Raw genomic sequence first — 23108 nt, 5'->3', positions numbered from 1 at the left:
ATAAATCCTGCTTTAAAAAAAAAAAAAAAAAAAAGAGAGCGAGAAGTATGACTTAATAGTTACCAGTAGCGTGTTTTGGGAAAAATTATGCTTTATCATTTTTAGCTTCAGACAATCGAGCTAGTTAAAATTGGACTGTATGTTAAGCTAAAGTGTTCCTTTTATGTGCAAGTGAAAATGAAATCTTAACATTAGAAGATCAGAGCTAGAAGAGACCCTAAATATTATCTAAATTGGACCTTTTGTTAGTTATACAAATATATATACATATATATCTTAGATATGTGTATATTTAAATTTTTATTCATATTTATATGAAAAATGAGGTCTGGAAAGACAAAGTAACCTTGTGAAAGTTCCATGTTATACAACGGAATAGTGATAAGAACTCAGTCCTAGAGTCCTTGTTGACTTTGCTATCTTCCTAGTGTTCTGATGATTATTTTAGTGGACAAGAGTAGCATGGTAAGCTTATATACTATATTTTGCCTAGTATGTTTTTATGTATATATTCTGTTTTATGAAAAAGCATGTACATTTAGGCCAGGAAATATAACTCTGAATTTTGTAGGACCTAGCAGTGCATGATAACATGGAGCAGAGTTTGTTCAAAACAGGTTGTCAAGAAGTGAAAGGACTTTGAGACTTTTATTCCCTTTTCTATTTTCAGACAGCACCTTGCATGTTAAATACCTTAAATACCCAGGGAAAACATTTTCCTTAACTCAAAAAGTTTAATTTTTCTCATTGTCAAAAGGTCTTTTCCTTGTTTTACACATACAATATATAGCTTTCCATTTAATTCTGACTTTAATTACAATACACTATAGCTGGCCACCAATCTGTGTATATGGTAATCTTTGAAAACAGTTACAAAACATCTTATTTGTTTTATTATATCTGTGGAGAGGTAATTATGATTATTTTTACCTTAAATTACAATTTCTGTTTTCTGATCTAGTAATTATATTATGGATTACCAAATTGCCATATGCCTTAGGATAGCTTTTTGAAAATTCTAACCAGGACATAAAATCCAAGGTTGCAAGAATGGTCTCTGTCAGGTTCACCACCATATGCCTATGATAATTCTTAACACATATTTAGTATTCTATAAGTATCTGTTAGATACAATTAAAGTAAAAAATCACATTTTGAAATATGGTAGTCAGATAGTCTCAGCTTTACTTTCTATCTTTACATTTATCTCTATTTTGTGTCTTTACAGTTTGTTCAGAAATTTTATTATCTTTCAACTTGTATCATCTTAGCAAGCAGTTTAATCAGTGTTTGATGGTGAGGTATATAATATTTATGTGAAAAACCTGATAATGAAAAGGGATTTGGACATGGATGAATGATTTAGTTCTATATTTTTAGCCCTAATTAATGCATCATCACATGATTAATTTGCCCACCACTTTCCCGAATGCACCTAATAGAAAGGACACAAGAAAACCTAATAGTTCCTCAGTGCTGTGGTATCATGGGCTCAACTATTTAGAGACAGTCTCTGTATTACAAAGTTACTCCTGCTCATGTGAGTACATTGGCAAAAGTTGGCCAATTGCAATCTCTGTCCATGACATATCTCATAGTTAAGTTCTAAGAAGAAATACAAACACAGAAATTCAGTTCACCATGACAAAAAAAATGCATATGCAAGATGTAGTGATATATATGAGAAGAAATGCTTTATGATTATACTGAATAAAATTTTGCAGAACTGACAAAGCTGTTGGGGAATAATATAAAATTGAGTCACATACAAATTTAGGAACCTTTTTTATATACTTATAAAGATTGTTGTGATTGTTTTCTTTAAATTCCTGCAAAAACACTTGTCTGTTGACTTACATGCTGCTCATCTTACATTATTGTGAGTTGTAGCCATTTATTCATGTACATACCTTCTGTTCCTTAGTGAGCTAATAAGCTTTTTCATGATAAAATATGTGTGTCTTCCATGTTTTTTTCCTCCCAATCAGTCTTTATACAACATATCACTCTCACCCTTCTATGCACTAGGTGTTTACTATGAGCTTACTTTATGCCAAATACCATTTTAGCTACCAGAAATAAAGCAGTAAACAAAAAATCTCAGTCCTCAAGTAAATTATATTTCTTATTTTTCCATGTGCATAAAAATGATTTTATTTTGGTTAGGTGTTTGGTGGATTAACAAAATGGGGGTAAGCTTGAGTTCTTCCAAACACTGATGGGGTTTCGGATAGAGTATGAAATTTCGCTGTGGAAGAGTCATTGGTAGGTGTTCTTAGGAGGCTCAGAGGAGAAGGACTGCCACCTGGCAGATAGATCATCCCAAGGGCAAACACATCTCGCCTGTTCTGGTTTCTCAGTGCTCTATGTGAAAGTGCCTGTGAAGTCCTTTTATTGGGAACCAGGGCACTTGGAGGGAAATCTGAGTTGGGAGGACCTTAAAGAATGTGGACTGTACAGAGCGCATGATATGGGCTGGGGGCCACGGGGAGAAGAGTGGGTTTTCTGGGGACCTTCAAAATCCTAGCATGGGCAGCACCTACTGTGTGCCGGGCCTAAAGCAGCACCTGATGCGAGCTCAGTGCTCCATCCTGCTCAGCTGAATAAGTAAACGAGGACACTTCCATTTCTCCTCTGGCTGCTGTGGAACTGTTCTCCCCAGGCAGTGGTGTCTCTTCCTCCTCTGCCCTGACCTCTGAATGCCTGAAAAGCCCCAGGGTCGTCCCCCAGCAGCCTAGGGGAAACCAGGTCCAGAGAACACTGAACAGAGGTGTCAGGGTCGGTTCCAAAGGGGCCTTAGGTCAGTTGGCTGCGTGACTCAGGGTTGCAAGCCGGGAAAAACTCAGGCGTCCTGACTCCCAGCCCTCTCTTCGGATCCTTTGGCAGTTGTGGGTGGCCCTAATGGTGCCTGGCTTCTCTACGTATGCTTACCTGGTTTCAGGATCTGACTTCTGCCCCCAGCGTCCTGGGGAACCTGAATCACTGCAGAGGAGTGAGAGCAACAAGATATTATATTTCTATGAGACAAAATAGACACTAAACAAACAAACCAATAAATACATGATGTGTTTGATATTAATAAGTGCTATGGAGGAAAATAAGTTTTTGGTAAAGGGAAGTAGAGCATGGAGAGGGAATAATTTTCATAAAATAGGAAAGTTTAGGTCAGAAGGGGATATTTGCACTAAGACAGAACTGTACAGGTATCTGGAGGGAAAAATACAAAAGAGAGAAACAGTAGTGTAAAGAACTTTAGACTTAAGAATATTTGTTTCATTTTAGATCTATGTTACTAGAGATAGTTGAGTGAGGGGGAGAGTGGAAGGATATCAGATGAGAGGGTTGGAAGGTGTGGGGTTATCATGAAACTTATGGGAAGGAACTTTAATTTTACTTTGGATGAAATGGGAAGTGATTAGAGAGTTTGAGTGGAAGGGGCAGAAATGATTCAGTTTTACTTTTTAAAAGTATAACTATAGCTTCGTTTTTCTTCCCAAGTGGTTGAAAGACTCATGTGGAAAGGCGAGTACATGGGCAAGAGTGGAAACGTAGCAGCCAGTTCAAAGTCAAGTCTTCAGGCAAGAGTTATTAGTGGTTTGGGTTGCAATATAAGTAGTTGAAGGTGTAGGAGGTGGTTGGATATTGGATATGTTTTGAAAGAAGAAAAAAGAACCAAAAGTATTTGGCAATTCATTAAATATTAGAATATTTGATGATGGTCTGCACGTGGAGCATGAGCAAAAGTGACCAAGGACAATCCTGAAGTTTGTAGTTAAAAAAACCGTGGATGGTGATGTCAGCCATTAAACCAAAAGGCAAAGCGAGTTGTCATAGGGAAGACAGAAAAGCATGTTGCAGACAAAATCAGAATTTTTCTGCCTTCTCTACAGACAGATGAAATAGCAGAGTAGGTTGTTGGCTATATGGGTCTAATATTTAGGGAAGCAAATTAAACTTGACATAGAATGCATAATATTTATTCAAAAATAATGCTTATGTTTGTTCATACATTTTCTATTTCAACAGTGAAAACATGTTAACTGATGCTTTGACAAAATTAGAAAATGAAAGAAGTCCTTGCTTTCCAGATATATATTTGGATAGGGTATCTCTACTTTGCTTCAAACAATAGGTGATTTAACCATTATTGCAAACGGGCTATTTGGGTGAAACTGGTAAAATAAAAGACTATATTCATTTGAAACAGAATCCCAAAGCTTACTGATAAATGACTTTATTATACTAATTGCATTTTCTTTATTTCCATAGTCTGTCACTGTGCCAGAGGGAAATTATATTGGTCTTAAAGGATTTGTTCTTCAAATGGCCATGTAGGTCACAACACAAAAACTTACTTAGTTGTTGGCAAATTTATTATTTGATGATTCGTCCCCAGTGTCTTTCTGGTGGCTTATTTAAAATCATTGGTCTATAATTACTACCCTTTATGCATATGCATGCACATATATATCATTTATAGCCTTTAGGCACATTTTTCATTCAGATATTCAAAAAGCACTATTATTTAAAGATTCTATGATAGCATAGAGCAATTCTTCAAATGTTCTTGAGCCCATTTGTATAAGAGTCTAAAAGATAATCAAAGGGGACTGTAGTTGACATTTGAGAAACTAGTACTTCAGAAGGAATAATTGAATGATAAGGCATTTTTAAAGTTTTGTCCATTTTGAATGACCTTGTGCTTAAAATACCCTTGATATAGTTGAAGTGCACTTTGTTTCTTTTTGTTGTTTCTCTACTTTGGGACTTTGTTGGGTTGATTGTCCCCGGTAGTATTCTTTTTACACTAGAAAACTCGGACACAGGTATACATGAGAAGAGAAAAATTGTGATTTGAAAAAAAAACATGGCTTGTTATCAAAGTTGCAAATTGATGGGGGATAAGTATTTATTGAGTTAAAATAAGTAGGAAAATTAATACAAAATAATACAGTGTGATAGATGATTTTTGTAAATATTTCAAAAAATACTTTAAAGATCATTTGACTAAAATAGTTTTTTCATATTGTTAATATCTTTCTTACTATTTAAATTAGTAAATTATCCTGAAGAATATTAATACTCTAGCACACCCAGGATGATAAACCAAGAATTTCTGTTGCAATATGATCCTATACATATATTGATACTTTTTATAGTATGTGTCTGTGTTTTTTCTGTGTCTTATTCATAGAAAATGATACCATCTACTGGACAGACATGGGCTTCAATAAAATTAGTCGAGCTAAAAGAGATCAGACTTGGAAAGAAGATATCATTACCAATGGCTTGGGAAGAGTGGAAGGGATAGCTATTGACTGGATTGCTGGTATAATCCATGGCTTTTCTCTTTTTGTTTTACACTTGTTTTGTTAGGGGATCAATGTGCTTCATAAAAATTCTTTGCTAACTCATAACAATCATTTTTGTACTTCTAGCCACAGGGGTATATAGTCTCTTTTACTTTTGGCTCCTGTCTTTCTAATACTTTTGAGCCTTTGGATAAGTGTTTTTATGTAGAAGTAGATTATGTAGTGTTAACTTTGCCCATATCTCCTGAGAGCTTCATAAGGCAGGTAAACAAAAGTGTTAGAAGTTCTCTTTTGCCTGAAGTCAGTAGCAAGTTAAAATAGATATTTTCTTGGTGGGGGGAGTTCAACTTACTTTTAACATGTAAATATGTAATCATGTGCTTTAAATCAGAGATATGATGTTAGGATTGAAAGTATTTGCATATTAGTTTTACAGTTTTCTTTTTAGAAAATACATATATTTAAAACTGCGGGAAGTAAACAATACCTTGATAGTTATGTGAATGCTTAAACATTTAATTTTACCATAACTAAGAAACTATTTTCTTTTTCACAACTGTATTATGAACACTTTTGTATTTCTCCTAGGCAACATATATTGGACAGATCATGGATTCAACTTAATTGAAGTTGCAAGACTCAATGGTTCTTTCCGTTATGTAATTATTTCCCAAGGTCTGGATCAACCAAGATCTATAGCTGTGCATCCAGAGAAAGGGTAATTTTAAGATTTACATATATCTCCTGAGTTTTAAGTGATTGTTCTTAAGTTATATTGGGAAAAAAATTTATATAGATAATTCTGTTTGTTATAATGTCTGAAATAAAATTCAAGAATATAATCTATTTATTTTGCTCATATATTTCAGTATATTTGATGAGGTCACATTTATTATGCAGTTGTTTTCTCTATGTGTAAATCCAAAGAAGAGCACCAACATGTTTCTAGATTTCCAGTGTAAAGTTGTGTGTTATAATTGTTTATATAATTAAATATTCAATTATTTATTGAATGACTGAAATAGCCACTTGATAGCTAACCTTTCTCACCAGTATTTCTAAAACTACAATTTTCATTATTGTGTCTATGATTGCCAAATCAACATGTTCATGCTAAATGTTTTTTCTTTTTTTGGTTTTGAGTTCCAGATAAATATGTCTACCTCTCTTAACATTTTCATTTAGATGTTTCATGAGCACCCAAATTGTACATACATAAAACTAAAATGAATTTAATTGGCCACCAAGTTTTGCTTATTTCTTTAAAATTATTTGACTATCAATCTGCCACACTCTGTCTTCACTTTAACCCTAATCAAATGTACTACTTATTACCCTGCACACTTGCAATAACATACCAGTTGGTCTCCTAACCTCATCAAAGGCTAAAGTAATTTTTTTTTTTTTCTTTTGAGTTGGAGTCTCACTCTGTCACCCAGACTGGAGTGCAGTGGCCGCTCCCGGCCACCACAGCCTCGACCTGCTGGGCTCCGGCGAGCCTTCCGCCTCAGCCTTCCAAGTAGCTGGAATTACAGGCGCGCGCTACCACGCCTGGCTAATTTTTAAAATTTTATTGTAGAAATGAGGTCTCGCCTGCCCAGGTGGGTCTCGAACCCGCGGGCTCAGGCAATCCACTCACCTCAGCCTCCCAAAGGCACAGGATTACAGGCTGAGCCACCGAGCCCGGCTGTAATTTTTTAAAGCTATACATCTTCTTACTTTAAATATTTCAAGAAATTCCCACTGACTTTTGTGTAAAATGCAAAAACCTCTGTTATGTTCTTTTTATTCAGACCTTATTTACATTTTGAGTCTCCAGCTCCTATTACTACCTTTTTCTCTCTCAATTAATTTCTGTTCGTGTTCTCTTGCTTTTTCAGATATTCCTGATTCTCTTCCACCTCCAAGTACAGTCTTTGCACAATCTCTATCTCCTTTTAACCTTGCTAAATTGTATTTACCCTTATCTGGCTTTGGAAATCATATAAATTGTTCTATGACTCCATAGCACCATATACTCTTAGTTATGGAAATTATTTACACTAATATTTTCTTATTTATTTATATTCATTTGTCTAGTAGCTATATTTTTTTACTAGACTGAATAATGTCTCTATTCTTTACCAGTCTTTAACTCTACGAGGAGAAGAGTGTTTGGTTTAATTTTCTATCCTCAAGGCTTAGTTCAGTGGTTGGTAATCAGTAAGGAGCTGATAACTGTTTTTCTCTCAAACAATCACATAGTAGTCCCTGTTTTAAAGCTTTGAATTACTCCACACTACTGTTTCTTGTAAGAAAAAAATTCCTTACTGTTTCTTGTAAGAAACAGTACTGTAAGAGAGACTTGAGTAAGGAATTTTTTTTAAGAGAAGACATCTTCATGTCAATGGAACGCCTGTGTCTTTTGAAATATAATAGAAGAAAAGTGAACCCATAGATATCAGACAAAAGTGTATTACATAAACAAATGTGAAGAACACTAACTTAGAATGAAGTCAAATTTATATAGGGCATCAGATCAACTTTTATGAAAATTTTCCAACTGACCTGTTATAGGTTGTATATACTTTTCCTAATGTTGCAATTTGTTTAACTTTCTTGACAAATGGTATGCAATTAAGCCATACTAATAGTACAGAAAAAAAATAGAGCTAATGTAAGAAAGAAAAGTAATACCAACAACGTGTTACATTTTAAGGTAAAACTAAGGTACAATATAACAATTGAAAAAGGTACATTAGTTAGGAATGCTCCTGAATGCAAGTAACAATTTAGCTAGAGTATGTTACATGTATAGGAGCTTCCTTTTTTTCATAATTTTTCAAAAAAATGAAGTCTGAAAGTAGATGATTGCTGGTAATGATTCAATTTCTTATCTGTTTTTTAAATCTTTCTAAACAATTATTTTACTAGCTTAAACTTTGTCCTTGCATTTGGTGTTATGCCCTATTGTTTCAGCATGTTGGTATATTATCAAGCAGCATATCTGCATTTAGGGAAGAAAGGAGATAGGCTAAAACATGTTTTTCTTGCTAGGATATATTGTTTTATCAGGGAAGAGAAAGGCTTTAGTATTAATCCCTTTGTTTTTCCTTAGCCAGAAGTGGGTTACTTGCCCACCCTTAAATAGTTAATAGTCAAAGGAAATAAATTAATTGGTCTATTTAGACAAGTTATTTTTTGCCTGGGGCTAGGGTAAGCTTCCAGAGAAAAATACACTGGAATGTACACTGGAATACCAAGCAGTATACACTGAAAATCTGAATAAACTCAGTTTATATTATATTACAGGACTTAATAAACAAAAATACCAAACATGTAAGAAAATATTTGTAATAGTTTCAGGATAAATTTATAATGGAAAGAACTCGAGAAGATGTATTTCAAGGACACAGGATGAGACAGATGAACTCTAACAGTTATTTCATTGGTCACCCCAACTCACTTTCCTGTGTTGTTCTTTTTCTTTTTTAAATTTTAATATGCGTAATATTTTAATTAACATTGTACATTTAGTACTACATTCTAATATACATGAAATTCATGATAATGTAAATTTGGGCATAATACAACTGTCAACTGATTTCTGTGTTACTCTAAGCCCTCCTTTTTAAAAAAAATTTTAATTTTAAAGATGTGGAGTAGAATTCAGAGTTAGGTATACAAAATGTTCATTATGCAGGTACCCTTGATGAGATGAGTGCTCCCTTCCTCTGACAGTTTCCTACTACTGCCAATCCCACCCCCAACCCCCAGGCAGTTTCCCTTTACTGCCAATCCCTTTCTTGTAGTATTATAATGATTGTTCAAGGTCCGCTTATGCATGAGAATATGTGGTACTCAGTTCTTTGTTTCTGTGATAGCTCATTATAGACTCTAAGTCCACTCAAGTTGCTACAAAGTTCCTAATTTTGTCCTTCTTTATGGCTGTATAATATTCCATCATGTATATGTACCACATTTTTAAAAATCCAGTCCTTTTTCGACGAGCAGCATGATTTGTTCCTTGTTTTTGCTATTGTGAATAATGCTGCAATAAACATGCGTGTGCAGTTATCTTTTACATAGAGTGATTTGAGTTACTCCAGGTATATTCCCAGTAGGGGGATTGTGGAGTTGTTTGGAAGGTTGATTTTTAGATCTTTTAGGAATCACCACACTGTTTTCCACAGAAGTTGTACTAGTTTACACTGCTACCAACAGTGTAGATATGTTCCCTTTTTCCTGCATCCTCTCTAGCATCTGTTGTTTTTTGAGTTATTGATGACAGCCATCTTGACTGGAGTTAGTGTGGTTTTAATTTGCATTCTTTCGTGACTAGTGAGGCTGAACTTTTTTTTGTTGTTGTTGTATCTGTTCGCTGGAGTTCCCCAAGGCTTGGTCTTTGGCTTTATTCTCTTCATTTAAAAAAAAATCTAATTCCATCTAAAAGTTAAAGACTCTAAAATGTATATATCAAGATCTCACTCATGAAGTCTAGAGTTTTATGCTCAACTGCATATTCAACATTTCATTTTTTTCATTTGAAGACTTGTGACAGATTGCATTTTCCAATATGATTACAACATCTGCCATCCCTCAAGCATTTTTTTTTTCAGTGTGACATTGACATCTTTCCAAAAGAGAGGTGAAGACTTTTTTTCCCATATACTTGAATCTGGGTGAGTCTGTGACTATGGTGGAAATAATAAAATGTAACTTCTAATTCTAGATCATAAAAGAAGATAAAACATTTACCTGGTTCTCTTGGGATACTCTTAGAAGTCAGCCACTTTGCTGTGAGGAAGCCAACTGGCCCCTTGAAGAAGCTACATGTTGGTCTTCCAGCCAACAACCCTTGCTAAAGTCTCAACTGATAGCCAGAACCAATTGCTAGATATGTCAAGTGAATGAAACTTAAAATGATTCAAGTTTCTAGCAATTATGTCACTTCAGCCTTGATGCCACTGCAAGTGTGTGAAGAGGTGATGAGTTGTTCCTGCCAAGCTTTGCCCAAATTGCAAATTAATGAGCAGATGAATGATTGTTGTTTTAATCCTTTAAGTTAGGAATGATTTGTTACACAATAATAGGTAACTAGAAAACGACTCAATAGAAATTTTAACCTTAATATGTGCAAAATTAAACTAGGTCTTTCTCTACAATTGTAACTTCTCTGTGAGTTGGTGGCAATTCTACTCTTTCAGTTGCTTAGGACAAAACATTTGGTATCATCTTTGGTATCTCTATCACATACCATATATCCAATATACTAGGGAATTCTATTATCTTTGGCTTCAAAATACATTCAGATTCTTCCTACTTATTATAATTTTCATTGTTAACACCCTGGCCCAAGTCATTATCATCTCTTGTCATGATTTCTGAATTGCGGGTTACCCTTTCTAGTCATATATTTCTACAGTCTATTCCTCATGTAGTAGTGTATAATTTTACTTATAGTTATTCTGAAATATAAATAGCTTATATAATTTCTTTGCTCAAAATTCACCAGTGGGTCTCCTTTTACTTTGCTTAAAATCTCACATCAAGCCTATGGTGGTATTCATTCTTCCGTATAATGAAAAAGGAAACAGAGTCAACAATTTTAAAAACATTACCACTAGATATGATAGAGTTATAGTACAGTTATATATATTTTTTTTTTTGAGTTGGAGTCTCACTCTGTCGCTCAGACTGGAGTGCAGTGGCCGCTCCCGGCCACCGCAGCCTCGCCTGCTGGGCTCCGGCGATCCTTCCGCCTCAGCCTTCCAAGTAGCCGGAATTACAGGCTTGCACTACCATGCCCGGCTGATTTTTTGATTTATTGTAGAGATGAGGTCTCGCTGCCCAGGCGGGTCTCGAACCCGCGGGCTCAGGCAATCCACTCACCTCAGCCTCCCAAAGGCGCGGGATTACAGGCTGAGCCACCGAGCCCGGCTTTATATTTTTTAAAATTCTAAATAGTATGCTATATATTGCATATGTATATATGTATGTGTGTTTCATGTAATATATCTACAAATATAAATACATATAATTAAGCATTGCAGGATTTAATAAACAAAAATATCAAACATATAAGAAAATAGTTTTAATAGTTTCAGGATAAGTTTATAGTAGAAATTTAAAGATTATAATTACAAATGAAAAAGAGAAAAACCAATAATGAAAAAAGACTGGAAAAAAATTGAACATGGAGATTTATAACAAAATTTTGAGTTGAATCTGACTTTCAAGTGCTGATGTTTTAAAAATTTCTTTAAATTATGATTGATCATCAAGCAATAAACCACAGTAATCTTAAAAAAGACAATTTGATCAATTGCTTGACTATGATTATTCTAATGACCAAAACAAATATAATTTGAAAGTTATGTGATCTCATAGTTACATTTGTTGTTTAATTTGCTTCTAATAAAGTATTTCTTTTCTTCATTTTTGCAATGAATACCTTTATATTGTATAGAATTTTCCATTTGTATTGTACAGAACCGCTAGTGCATGGCCTATTATAGATTGATGCAATTTAATTTAACAAGTCTCTTGCTGCTCCTTGTCAATCTGTAGATTTCTTTTTCATTTCTTATTGAAATCCAGTGTATACCTTCAAGTTGATATTTCAGAGCTTCTTTTTCTTAAGTATCTCTTATCTCTCCACATCCACCTTAGCATATGTCTATACTTATTTATCTCCAGGTTGATTGAGAACATTGGCAAAAGAATCTTCACGTACTCTACATATTATCAGTTTATTCAATGAACACATATTGAGTGCCAGGAACTATGAACCAGGACTTGTGAGCATCCTTCTATGTCCTCCTCAGACTTCAGTGCAGTACATCTTGACAAAATAGTAGTGCATATGAAGGATACTTGTAGGCACTGTGAGGTATGCTAGTGTAAATAAGATATTGCCTCTATTCATGATGAGTTTTCTATTTAAACTGAAAATATAAACAAATACAAAAAGTTCAGTTAAATAATCTCAGTTAGTAAAGCAAGACTTATTTTCAGGTATATAAAGAATTATTGATCTAACCCAAACCTAAATCTCATATCTAAATCTCATGTTGAAGTAATCATTTTCGAACACCACTTTAAGATTACCTCGGATTTAATGACAAAAGTGATAGCATATGATTAGAGCAGGAAACAGAAATGAGGGTAATAGCAGCGATGGTAGTGATATAAGTAGAGGCTTTATGGAGGAGGCTTGAAGGTGAAAGAGGTTTCTGAGACAGGATAGAGATATATTAAATGAAGAAGAAATAGAATAATCAAATAATTGATAGTGGCAAAGACCACTGCCAAGGGTGTAGGTGTGTGGGTTACATATAGGGAAGAGCAGATGATTTGGCTGAAAGATAAGTTGGGTCATAAAATAGTTGGTAGAATTCTCCACATTTTAAGGGAATTGCCTTGGTAACCCTTTCTCCAGTTTATCAAGTGAAATCTAAACCGTTCCTAAATCCTCTCTCCTAAGCCCTCTCCCTGGCCCCAAATAACCTATATAAATTAAGATTAGAAGTGTGATGAGAGTTTCTTGAAGTTACAGCATTCCTTTCAGAAGGGAATCCTAAGAATGGTAATTTATTATCCCTATGGAGAAGGTTCTTCACCTGCCCTCAAGTCAAATAATAGAGAGAGCTAGAGGTAAGTACATAAGAAGGAGACTAAAATAAAAAGAGCAGTAAATGAAAACAAAAACGTATCTGCTTTTCACTGCATGTCACCACACCAAAAGGAGTCAAGTCAAAGTTGCAAAGAATTTTAAAATGAATATGAAATTTAAGTTTGCATTTAGAAATATTTAGTTTTATGTGCCTGAAAAAGAATCTTTTTTTTTTTTTTTTGAATCGAAGTCTCACTCTGTCACCCAGGCTGAAGTGCAGTGTCACGCTCACGGGCACCACAGCCTCAACCTGCTGGGCTCAGGTGATCCTTCTACCTCAGTCTTCCTAGTAGCTGGAACTACAGGTATGCACCACCATGCCCAGCTAATTTTTTTATTTATTGTAGAAATTAGTTCTCTCCAAGTTGCCAAGGCTAGCTTCAAACCCATGAACTAGGCAGCCCTCTCACCTGGGCCTCCCAAAGTGCTGGGATTATAGGCATGAGCCACCATGTCCAAACTGAGAAAGAAATGTAATTAACATATGATTCTGTTCCTTTAATGGTAACAGACTGAGAAGTTATGGAATCTTCCTAACAAGGTCTGGGGAAGAGATGTTAAGGAGCACATAGATAGACTCAATAGTTGAAAAAAACATAAAGTGAGTTTTTACTTATTCCAACAGAGTTCAGACTCTACAATATTCCGGGATAATGGCTGAGAATTCCCAAGAAAGAGTACAGAAAAAAGAAGTTTAAGAACAAAAGTAAAGAATGTTTATAGTATAGGATGGAGTAGTTGAGAGAAAGACATACACACACACACACACACACACACACACACACACACAGAGAGAGAGAGAGAGAGAGAGAGAGAGAGAGAGAGAGAGACTATCAGTTCACAATAAGACAAAAGAAGGAGAAAGAACAAAAAACCCAGACATTCTGAGTCCAGAAATTGCCGAGTCATAGAAGTCAAAGGAAGAGAGTTTGAGGCTCAAGTGTTGCCAACATTAAATCAAGAGAGATGAAAAGCAGAGAACAGAATATGCAACTTATGATCAGGATGATTTTGCTTATTGTTATCAATTTCAGGAGACTGGTGAGGGCAAAGTCAAATATAAAAAAACGATAAACAACAATTAGATAGTGGAGTTAACGTATGTAGGCCACAGGGACAGAAACTTGGCTGTGAAGGGAAAGAGACAGAAATAGAGGGTAAATTGAGAAGACAGTACGGTATAGAGAGGAGTTTTCTTAGCATGGTAGTGAGGGCATGATGCACATACTCATCGACAGAGGGGAAGAAACTGGTAGAGAGGAAGAGGGTGAAAATGAATGTAAATAAGAAACAAATTTCAGAGCTGGGCTCGGTGGCTCAGCCTCTAATCCAGCGCCTTTGGGAGGCTGAGGTAAGTGGATTGCCTGAGCCCGCGGGTTCAAGACCCGCCTGGGCAGGCGAGACCTCATCTCTACAATAAAATCAAAAAATTAGCTGGGCATGGTAGCGCGCGCCTGTAATTCTGGCTACTCTGAAGGCTGAGGCAGAAGGGTCGCCGGAGCCCAGCAGGTCGAGGCTGCTGTGGCCGGGAGTGGCCACTGCACTCCAGTCTGGGTGACAGAATGAGACTCCAAATCAAAAAAAAAAAAATTTCAGAAAGTGTAGATGTGACAAGAAAGAAGCAATAGAACAAAGTAGGAAGAATAGGAAACAGAAAGCAGACAAGATTATTTCCTACATTAGATATCCCAGAAAGTGATCCTTGAGAGATAATTAAATTCAGGAAGTGAGAGAAACAGGGTAAAAAGGGGAGAAGAGAGATCAAGCAAACATTCAATTTTGAATAAAGTATACATCTCATACTGTTTCTGTGGGGATCTCTGAAGTATAAACTTCACCTCAAAGCAGGGGAACCTGACTTTCAGACTTCCAACTTGTCACCCAATGGATCAGGGCTACCCTTCGGAGACATAACACTTGCAAGATCTCTGAGTTTCCGCATTTGCAGGAGAAAAGATTCTACCATCCCAAGGGCAAACCTCCAAAGAAAGTTGTCTGTATGAGTTGTTACAGAGGACACAGAAAGTAAGCACTGAAGTGCACAGAAATGCAAACTGCATCTGAGGATGTTTATATGAAGCACTGGCTATGACTACTACAGTTTGGAACCCCAGCTTTGATATTTTCTTTTTTGTATTTACCTTTGAAAAATTTCTAAGTATCTTAGTCTCAAATGCCTATATCCTTTTAGGTGATTGGGAGAATTAAATGAGGTAAATGCTAGTTATCTTCCCCTTCCTCTTTGAGGTGGATTAAAAGACAAGATAGAATATGGAAACAGAACGTATAGAGGTTATATTTGTGAAATTGAAGATACTCACAGCTGATATTCCATATGATTAAGGTTATCAGCTTTAAATGAAAAGATTAAGTTTTGGTGAATCTATTGTGAATATTTCCCACAAGAATTAATAAAAGATTTCAAGCAATGTAAAATCAGCTGGGATGAATTTCTAAAATCTAAGCAGGAATTTGGTATGATGTTGAGTAATAATACTTTGGAAATTAGGAGTAGCCAAGAAAAAAAGGAAAATATGAGCCAAAAAGGAGCAGGAGTTGATAGAGTCAAAGCTGGCAGGTGTAGTGGATTGACTTTGAGTCACCAGTCAGAAGGTGAGGCCTAGAAGCTCATGATGGAATAGTGGGACACTGAGAGCGGGAGATCAGAGTAAGAGCAGAGAGATAAGGCCCCACAGCACGAATGACCATGATAACTCTACACATTAAGAGAGGGTGATTTTAGAAGATGTCAAACTATGACGTACGGTGTTCACAGGATCATCAACGTGAGTCACAAAGTTCCTTAGTATGTCAGCAGTGAATGGAGAAGACGAAAAAACTGTCAGTCAATGGTAAACCAATTAAGTAAATTTTGTGTAATTGCAATAGGTGATGAGGTAGTGGCCTGGGACAGTGGAACATGTAAATTCATGCTGTGAGTGTTCAAGTGAAAGAAAAAGTTTTCTTTCTTACTTAAAGTGACTCCTCCACTTTTATTGTGGACTCAGTGGCATCTCCTTTCCTCAGACATTTTCGTATTTCTTCTTCTTTTTTTTTTTTGAGTTGGAGTCTCACTCTGTCACCCAGACTGGAGTGCAGTGGCCGCTCCCGGCCACCGCAGCCTTGATCTGCTGGGCTCCGGCGATCCTTCCACCTCAGCCTTCCAAGTAGCCAGAATTCCAGGCATGCGCTACCACGCCCGGCTGATTTTTTGATTTATTGTAGAGGTGAGGTCTCGCTGCCCAGGCGGGTCTCGAACCTGCGGGCTCAGGCAATCCACTCACCTCAGCCTCCCAAAGGCGCGGGATTACAGGCTGAGCCACCGAGCCCAGCTTCCTCAGACATTTTCTGCAATATCTATTCTCTTCTGTTCTATCATCTTTAACTTGTTCCATTCAGTGAAACTTTCCCTTTTGCTTTCAAGTAGGCTCAGAGCCCTCTTGTTTAAAAAAAGCATTATTAATGTTTTATTACTCTCCACATACTTACTTCTCAGCTTCTTTGAATAGTGATCTGTACCCATTGTCTCATTATTGAAACTTAAAATAGATTTTCATCTGTTACTATCTAGAAATTTCTAAATTTATCCGCGGACCAAATTCAGAGAGTTTATTTTCAGGTTTTATACCACTTGCCTTCTTCTGGACATTTTTTTCCATTGACTGTCCACACAAGAATTTGTTTTTCTGTTAGCCTTCCTTGACCCCAAGTTTCTGGGTTTTCTCTGATCCCTTCCATGCAGCACCTGTGAGCACTGTGGTTGATTCTCTGTCTTCTCATTTAAGGTTTTGTATGCAATTCTCTTTCTTGTTACACTTATCTTTTAAACTGATCTAATTTCATGTTGTTTTAAAAACTTGAATCGCTGCATATTTAGTGAGATATAAAAAATAAATAAATGTATGCAAAATATAAATAAAATATTTTTATCTTTTTATTTATATCTCCAATTTCCTTTAGAGTTATTTAGTTGAATGTCTGTCACTAAAACTTAACATGCCCTTCAACTTCTTATCTACTGATTTTCTTTTCTAATTATGGCATCTTTTTATGTTATCACAAAAGAGATTGAATGTAGATTTTTCCATTTTGAGCCCTCAAAATAAGATTTACATTTGAATCCACAAAACAAGAAATTTCTGCCATACATGGTGATATTTAAATATTATTTGCCTGCATACCTTCACTTTTTTAAAAAGCATTTAAATATATTAGTTAAATCACATGGCTAAATATTTTTTCCATGTTCATAAGTAAGAGTTGATAGGCCTTTTTAAGTGTTAAGCTTATTTGCAGGAAATATTTATTACTGCTTAGAAATGTCAGTGATATATGTTTTCCTATACTTTGTATACATGTTTCTTGACTTGAATTCAGAGAAAAAAGTAAAGTTTAAAAATGAATAGTCTTGTAAAATTATTCAAACATTGATTTCCAAGTTACATTACATAGACATTTAAGTGTAAAAATTCATATTGTAGGAACAAAGTATGGCATTTTAATATTCTGTTTGAAGTTAAAATATGGCAGGTGGCACTGCCAAGGGAAAAGGTGAACCATAATGGAGTAAATTAGCTGAATTCAAGATATAAATGTGCCTTGAAAAGTGGGCATCAAGCCTGTTTTTGAACAATGGAGACTTGAAATCTTTTAAAATGTAGCCAAATGCAAATAGGAAGCGTATATGATTTTAGTTTAGCTTAAAAAACAGGTTTCCCCACTCCTCCATTGAGTTTTCTTTTCTTCTCTTTTAAATTTGATTAGGAATCACTTCCTTGTTGAAAAATTGAAATGTAATAATTTTCTTCATGCTAGAAAGTAATTTTCTACTAACAACAAAAATATAGAGGAAGTCACAGTATGATATTGAAAAATTTGGTTAACCTCCCAAGGTACACAATTTCTAACTGAAACACAGATACTGTGATTTTTTTTTAAGCACCAGGATATACATTACATCTTTTAATTTAGTTTTATATTTCTGTAACTATCAATAGAACACTGAAAAATTTTACTTTTCATGGCAAAGATTCAGGTTGGTGTGGCATGCCAGTGTTCTACTTATGTATATATTATTACAATATGCTCAACAATATGCAAAAGATCTTGGTTGACAGTTTAATATCTGTTGAAAAGCAATAGCATAGTATGGTTTAATACAGTCTCCGAGTATATTTTGCGTCTTAAAGCAACACATATAAAAAGTATGATTTTGATATACAATAAAAATAATGGTGAGTAAGATAGGTTGCAGGTCATAAAACAAATTAAAATTGATTTATAATACTTTCAGAATTCTAAATCAGCTCATGAACTCTAGGAATCCAGGCTCTGGGTGGCTAGATGTTAAATATTTGGAAAAGTCATAGTTATCAGAAAATATCAAATATTATACATTGAATATACCAACAAATTATAAAATGTGAAAAAAAGTAAAAACATGTGAACAACAAGTTACTATCATATGTATATATGCATGTATATGTATAAGTATTTATTTAAATGAAGGACTGGACAATAAGCGAGAGTATAAATACACACACACACACATCATATATATATGCTATTATATAGAGTGATATAGGAGTATAGATGTCAAAGCAATTTTTCTTTGTATGGAATTTTCTTTTATATCTCCCCAATGTGCATTATTCATACACATAATAAGTTCTATATAATTACTCAAAATTGCAATGTAGTGAGTCAAGAAGCAATTGAACGTAAACTTAATTTCAGACCAAGGAGAAAACTGAAGAAAAAGTGATAACTTAAAAATGTTTTCAAACTTAAAAGAAAGAACAACCAAATGACCTATATATTTGCTTTGACTTAGAAGAAAATAAATTCATTTTTGAAGTTGTTTACAAGAAAGACAAATTTTCTCACCACAGCACTTCAGTATTTTTATTGTTGTCGCCCTTACTTTCATGGCTTTCAGAGACTTACAACTAGCAATTTTGAGTGTTTCTCTTAGTGATTTTCTCAGGTACTTTTTTATTTCCACATTTCCTTTGCCATTACACAGTGAGCTAGCTACATGAGGGTTTCTAAGTCCAATATTTCATATCATAAGCTCCTAGCACATAATATGTACCTAATTAAATATTGGTTGAATGAGTACATGAGTGCAATAAAAGAATGAATTTGAGAATCAGTCACAAAATCAACAAAAATTTTAAAAAGAACAGTGGTGTTCAAGGGTAGATTTGTTCTCTATTCCTATTAGCACAGTGTTCTGCTATTTGTGGCTGAGGGTTTTTTTTAATAATATAAGATTTTTAAAGCTATAGTAATTTATCTAGAACTTAAAAAGTAATTTTAGATTGACAGGTAATACTTTCTCAAACAAAGTTGCACATAAATGAAGAAAAAGGAAATATGAAGAAGTCCTGAAAGGAAGAGACTAGGTTCTGCATTCCATTTTATTTCGCATAGGGCATAGCATATGTCAATATATGTTCTCATTAAATGTATTCATACTTTTACAATACTTTGATATTTTACTTATGTTCTGAAGATGGAGACATGGACATGTTACCTGCAGTATATTCAGCTAGCATGAATTTTAAGTGCTCCTAGTGAATCTGATAAGAAATTGAAAATTACAAGCACTTTTTGCTGAATAAGAAGCTCATACTCATGTAAAGCTAGCTAATATTGTTAATTCATGGGGTTGTTATTTTGCTTCTTTTTGTTTGCTTGTTTTTCTCCCCTTTTTTCATATAGGATAAGCCACTCCTCATATTAGGAGACGTCACGATAACATTCTTGATTCTTTTCTTGACCAAGACAGCTGCTGACATAAGAGAATTATCAAAATAGAATTTTGAGTCAGCATGAAAATTTTAACTATCTCAGGTTTTCTTTATTCTCTCCCTAAGATATCTAAATTATACTCACTTAGGGAAGGCAGAGCAGTAGGAAGAAGCTTATTGTACAAATTACAACCCAAATCTGAGCTATGGAGAAACAGGTTAGCAGTCCAAGAAGAGAATTTTAAAGTCAAAGAAAATAATTGATTCAAATTAGTTTTACTTTTCACTACTGTTCACATAGCTAAAGTATGGTTTAATATTGTTTCTCTTTTAGCATCTTATTCATTCTTCTCTTTCTTCTCCACACTCCTTTACACTTCCGCCACCAAAATCAGAGATTTGCTACCAATGGTAGCTTTATTTCTCAACAAATGTTTATTTGCAGTTATTCAAGGGTAATTATAGTAATTTGAATGCATTTTTTTAGCTTATATATAACTAGTTGTAAGAGAAAAAAATAAATGTTTTCATTGACAAGTGTCTAGACTGTGTCTAACTAACATTCTGACATCTGTACAATTTTTTAAATTTTTTATTTATTTATTTTTTATTATGAAGTTGTGGGGTACAGTTAAGGGTTAGTTATACAATTGCATTTCATTCAGGCACCCTGTTGATATGGGGTGTTTCCCCGTTCCCAGACAGATATTTGCTACTGTTAATCCCATCTCCCTCCTCCCCCCATAGTTTCCCAGTACTGTCAGTCATTTTCTTATATAATAAATGCAATTAACTGTCTGGACCCAGGAAATGTGTGCTAAGCCTCTGGGGACTCTAAAGCTGCCAAATGGAGTACTTTTTTAGCTAATATTCAAACACCAATAATTAATTGAAAATTAACTCATGATATGTATTAATTGCACCTTTTTCCTGCCCAAAACATATGTATCTAATTCAGACATTAAATTAAGGATGTATATTATGATGGTTTCTGATAGAATTTCTGTAATTTCTTGAACCATTTTTTAACATCCATTTTTAAGTTTTTAAATTCCATAAATACAACCTCATGTAAATAAAGTAATTTTCAGTTTAGTTTGACAAATAGTAATTTATTATTCAGGGAAAATTCAATTGTACACCATAGTATTTGTTTTTGACTATGTTGATAATTTCTGTATTTGGAATAATATTTTAAAGGCTGGATTTACTAAGCCAATAAGCTAAAGTCAATTTTCTTTGCCATATCATATAACCCAACAAACTTTTCACAACTCTAAAATGTGGTCGCAAATGGGGACAAAATCAATAGTAATTTTATCATTCTGTCTTAATTTCCATGGGATTAAAAATAGAATTTAAAATAAAATATCTAACTGAGAGCTAAATTTATTGCTCCATTAACTTTTTAAGAAAAAATGTCATTGTGTTAAGTGCAGTTGATAATTTATCGTGTTAAATGGCAGATGCCGAATACCAGCAACAAGTATTTTTATTTCTTTCTGTTGTTAAAGGCCATATTTAGATACCAAGAATCTATGTTTAATAATGATATCTCAAAAACATCTATTTAAATCATTATCTTAAATTATAAGTTTCTCCCTGTAATTTTACAAGCATAGAGAGAATTTTTCCTCTAAATTTAGTTTCCCAAAGGTGTTCAAGGTGCAAATTCTACTCAATTATTTACTGTCAGTTCAAGAAGCAAATAAATTATTCTTTACTCAACATTCATAAAATGTTGCTTAATTTTATTAAGTTGATAAATTATTTAGCTGTAAAAGTGATTCCCTCACGGTCAGAATTGACTTCATTTATAATGATAGTTTGTCAAGTCACTACTATTTTCCATAGAGAAATTTTTGTAAATTCTGTATTCAAAGTAGTTTATTTAGAATAACTTTTATATGCAATTTTACTTACACTCATCTAAGTCTCAAAAATAGAAGTATTACAAATTTAGAATGAATAAAGACTACTTGGAAAAAGACAGAGACCTGTTCTCAATACTAAGGTCTTTTTTATGTTTTGTTTTGTGGTTTTAGGTATGGCGATCTCTTGTTTCACTTGTTATAGCTAAGAAAAAATAACTTTGATATAAGATCATTTTATTGTTGTGTTATCTTTCTACTTGGTGAAACAACATCTTATGAAGGAGACAGTACAGGCCTGCATTATTAAAGCAGTGGGGTTCTTGGCTTGTTCCCTGATTGGCTGTGTGGATTGTGGTTTATTAGTTCCTTGAGCCAAAGTTTCCATAGCTGTGAGAATTAGGGCTAAATATGCTAATTAGCTGTTTTGATCTAATCACTCAAAATAATATTCTTATTATTCATCTAGTGCATGCAAGGTTTATGACACACTTTCCCCCTCATATTTTAACTTTAGAGTACGTTAAAAGTAGATAGTAAGCATCAGATGGTATGAGTAAACACGTATCTGTCCTCGCTCTCAGTGTGCTTCCTTCATTGTGTAAACATCACTTACCATTTTAACACAATGATGCTTTTTCTTAAAAAACTAAAAGGAGAAGTAATTGTATCTCCCAGTTAATTATTTTTAAATAATATTTTTAATCCAGTGAGAGTATACTTGATGTCTTAAAAATCTTGACTGTTTTTTTTTAAATGCCTAGTTCATCAAGATCTTACCAATAAAATGTTAGTTGAATTTCCTGCTACAAAGTTTTCCCTTTCTGATTTATAAAGCATGTACAAATGAAGAAAAATATGTGCTGGATTAATATACTTGAGATTCTAGCTTTACCTTTTTTATATTTGTTTGTAAAACTCTAACACGTTTATTTTATACTGCATTACAAAATCATTAAAGTAAATCAAAGCAATATGCATAAAGATAATACATCTGTCTTTACAAAGTTTAAGTATTATTTTATGACTAAATGATAACTCCATTGAATATATACAAAATATGAAAGTAGGTCTTCAGTTTTTCTACATGCAATCTCACTGACTCATATGATCATTCACATATATGTATTCAACAATGAACAGAAACACACACCCATTTTTAAATGAATGATTACTTTTCTAAACTTTAGTCATTGTTATCTGATAATTTGATAAAAACTTTGGTGGACACAACTTCAAATCAAGAATGAATTATATTTAGCTATAAAAGCATGGATTTTGGTATTGTCCCATAAATACTGAATTTGTTGAATGAATAAGTGAAAACATACATGGATTATATACCTTCTGTTTTTCTACATTGCATTTTTTTGACATGTTGTCTTATTTTGGCATATTCTATGTATTTTTTCTGTGTGATATTTCCTTCCACATTCCTCCCACATTGTATTTTGTTTTTTAATCCATCTTAGTGATTTATATGTCTAGCTAATTTTTTTTAACAATAAAAAATTAT

The 23108-nt window shown here is 34.1% G+C and overlaps 1 protein-coding gene across 1 annotated transcript in view; it reads left to right on the top strand.

Moving 5' to 3' along the window:
* The window catches only part of LRP1B (LDL receptor related protein 1B), a 1912798-nt gene that overhangs the window by 1422669 nt on the left and 467021 nt on the right, over positions 1-23108 (top strand). The window contains exons 36-37 of the mRNA XM_008055101.2: positions 5195-5329; positions 5901-6030. Of these exons, the coding sequence (XP_008053292.1) occupies positions 5195-5329; positions 5901-6030 (265 nt within the window). The remainder of the gene's footprint in view (positions 1-5194; positions 5330-5900; positions 6031-23108) is intronic.

The sequence above is a fragment of the Carlito syrichta genome, unplaced genomic scaffold, assembly GCF_000164805.1.
Source record: "Carlito syrichta isolate Samal-C Ts95f unplaced genomic scaffold, Tarsius_syrichta-2.0.1 Scaffold301673, whole genome shotgun sequence".
In the NCBI taxonomy this organism is placed as follows: domain Eukaryota; kingdom Metazoa; phylum Chordata; class Mammalia; order Primates; family Tarsiidae; genus Carlito; species Carlito syrichta.
Note: the sequence above shows the minus strand (reverse complement) of the source record. Positions and strands in the feature narration are given on the sequence as shown.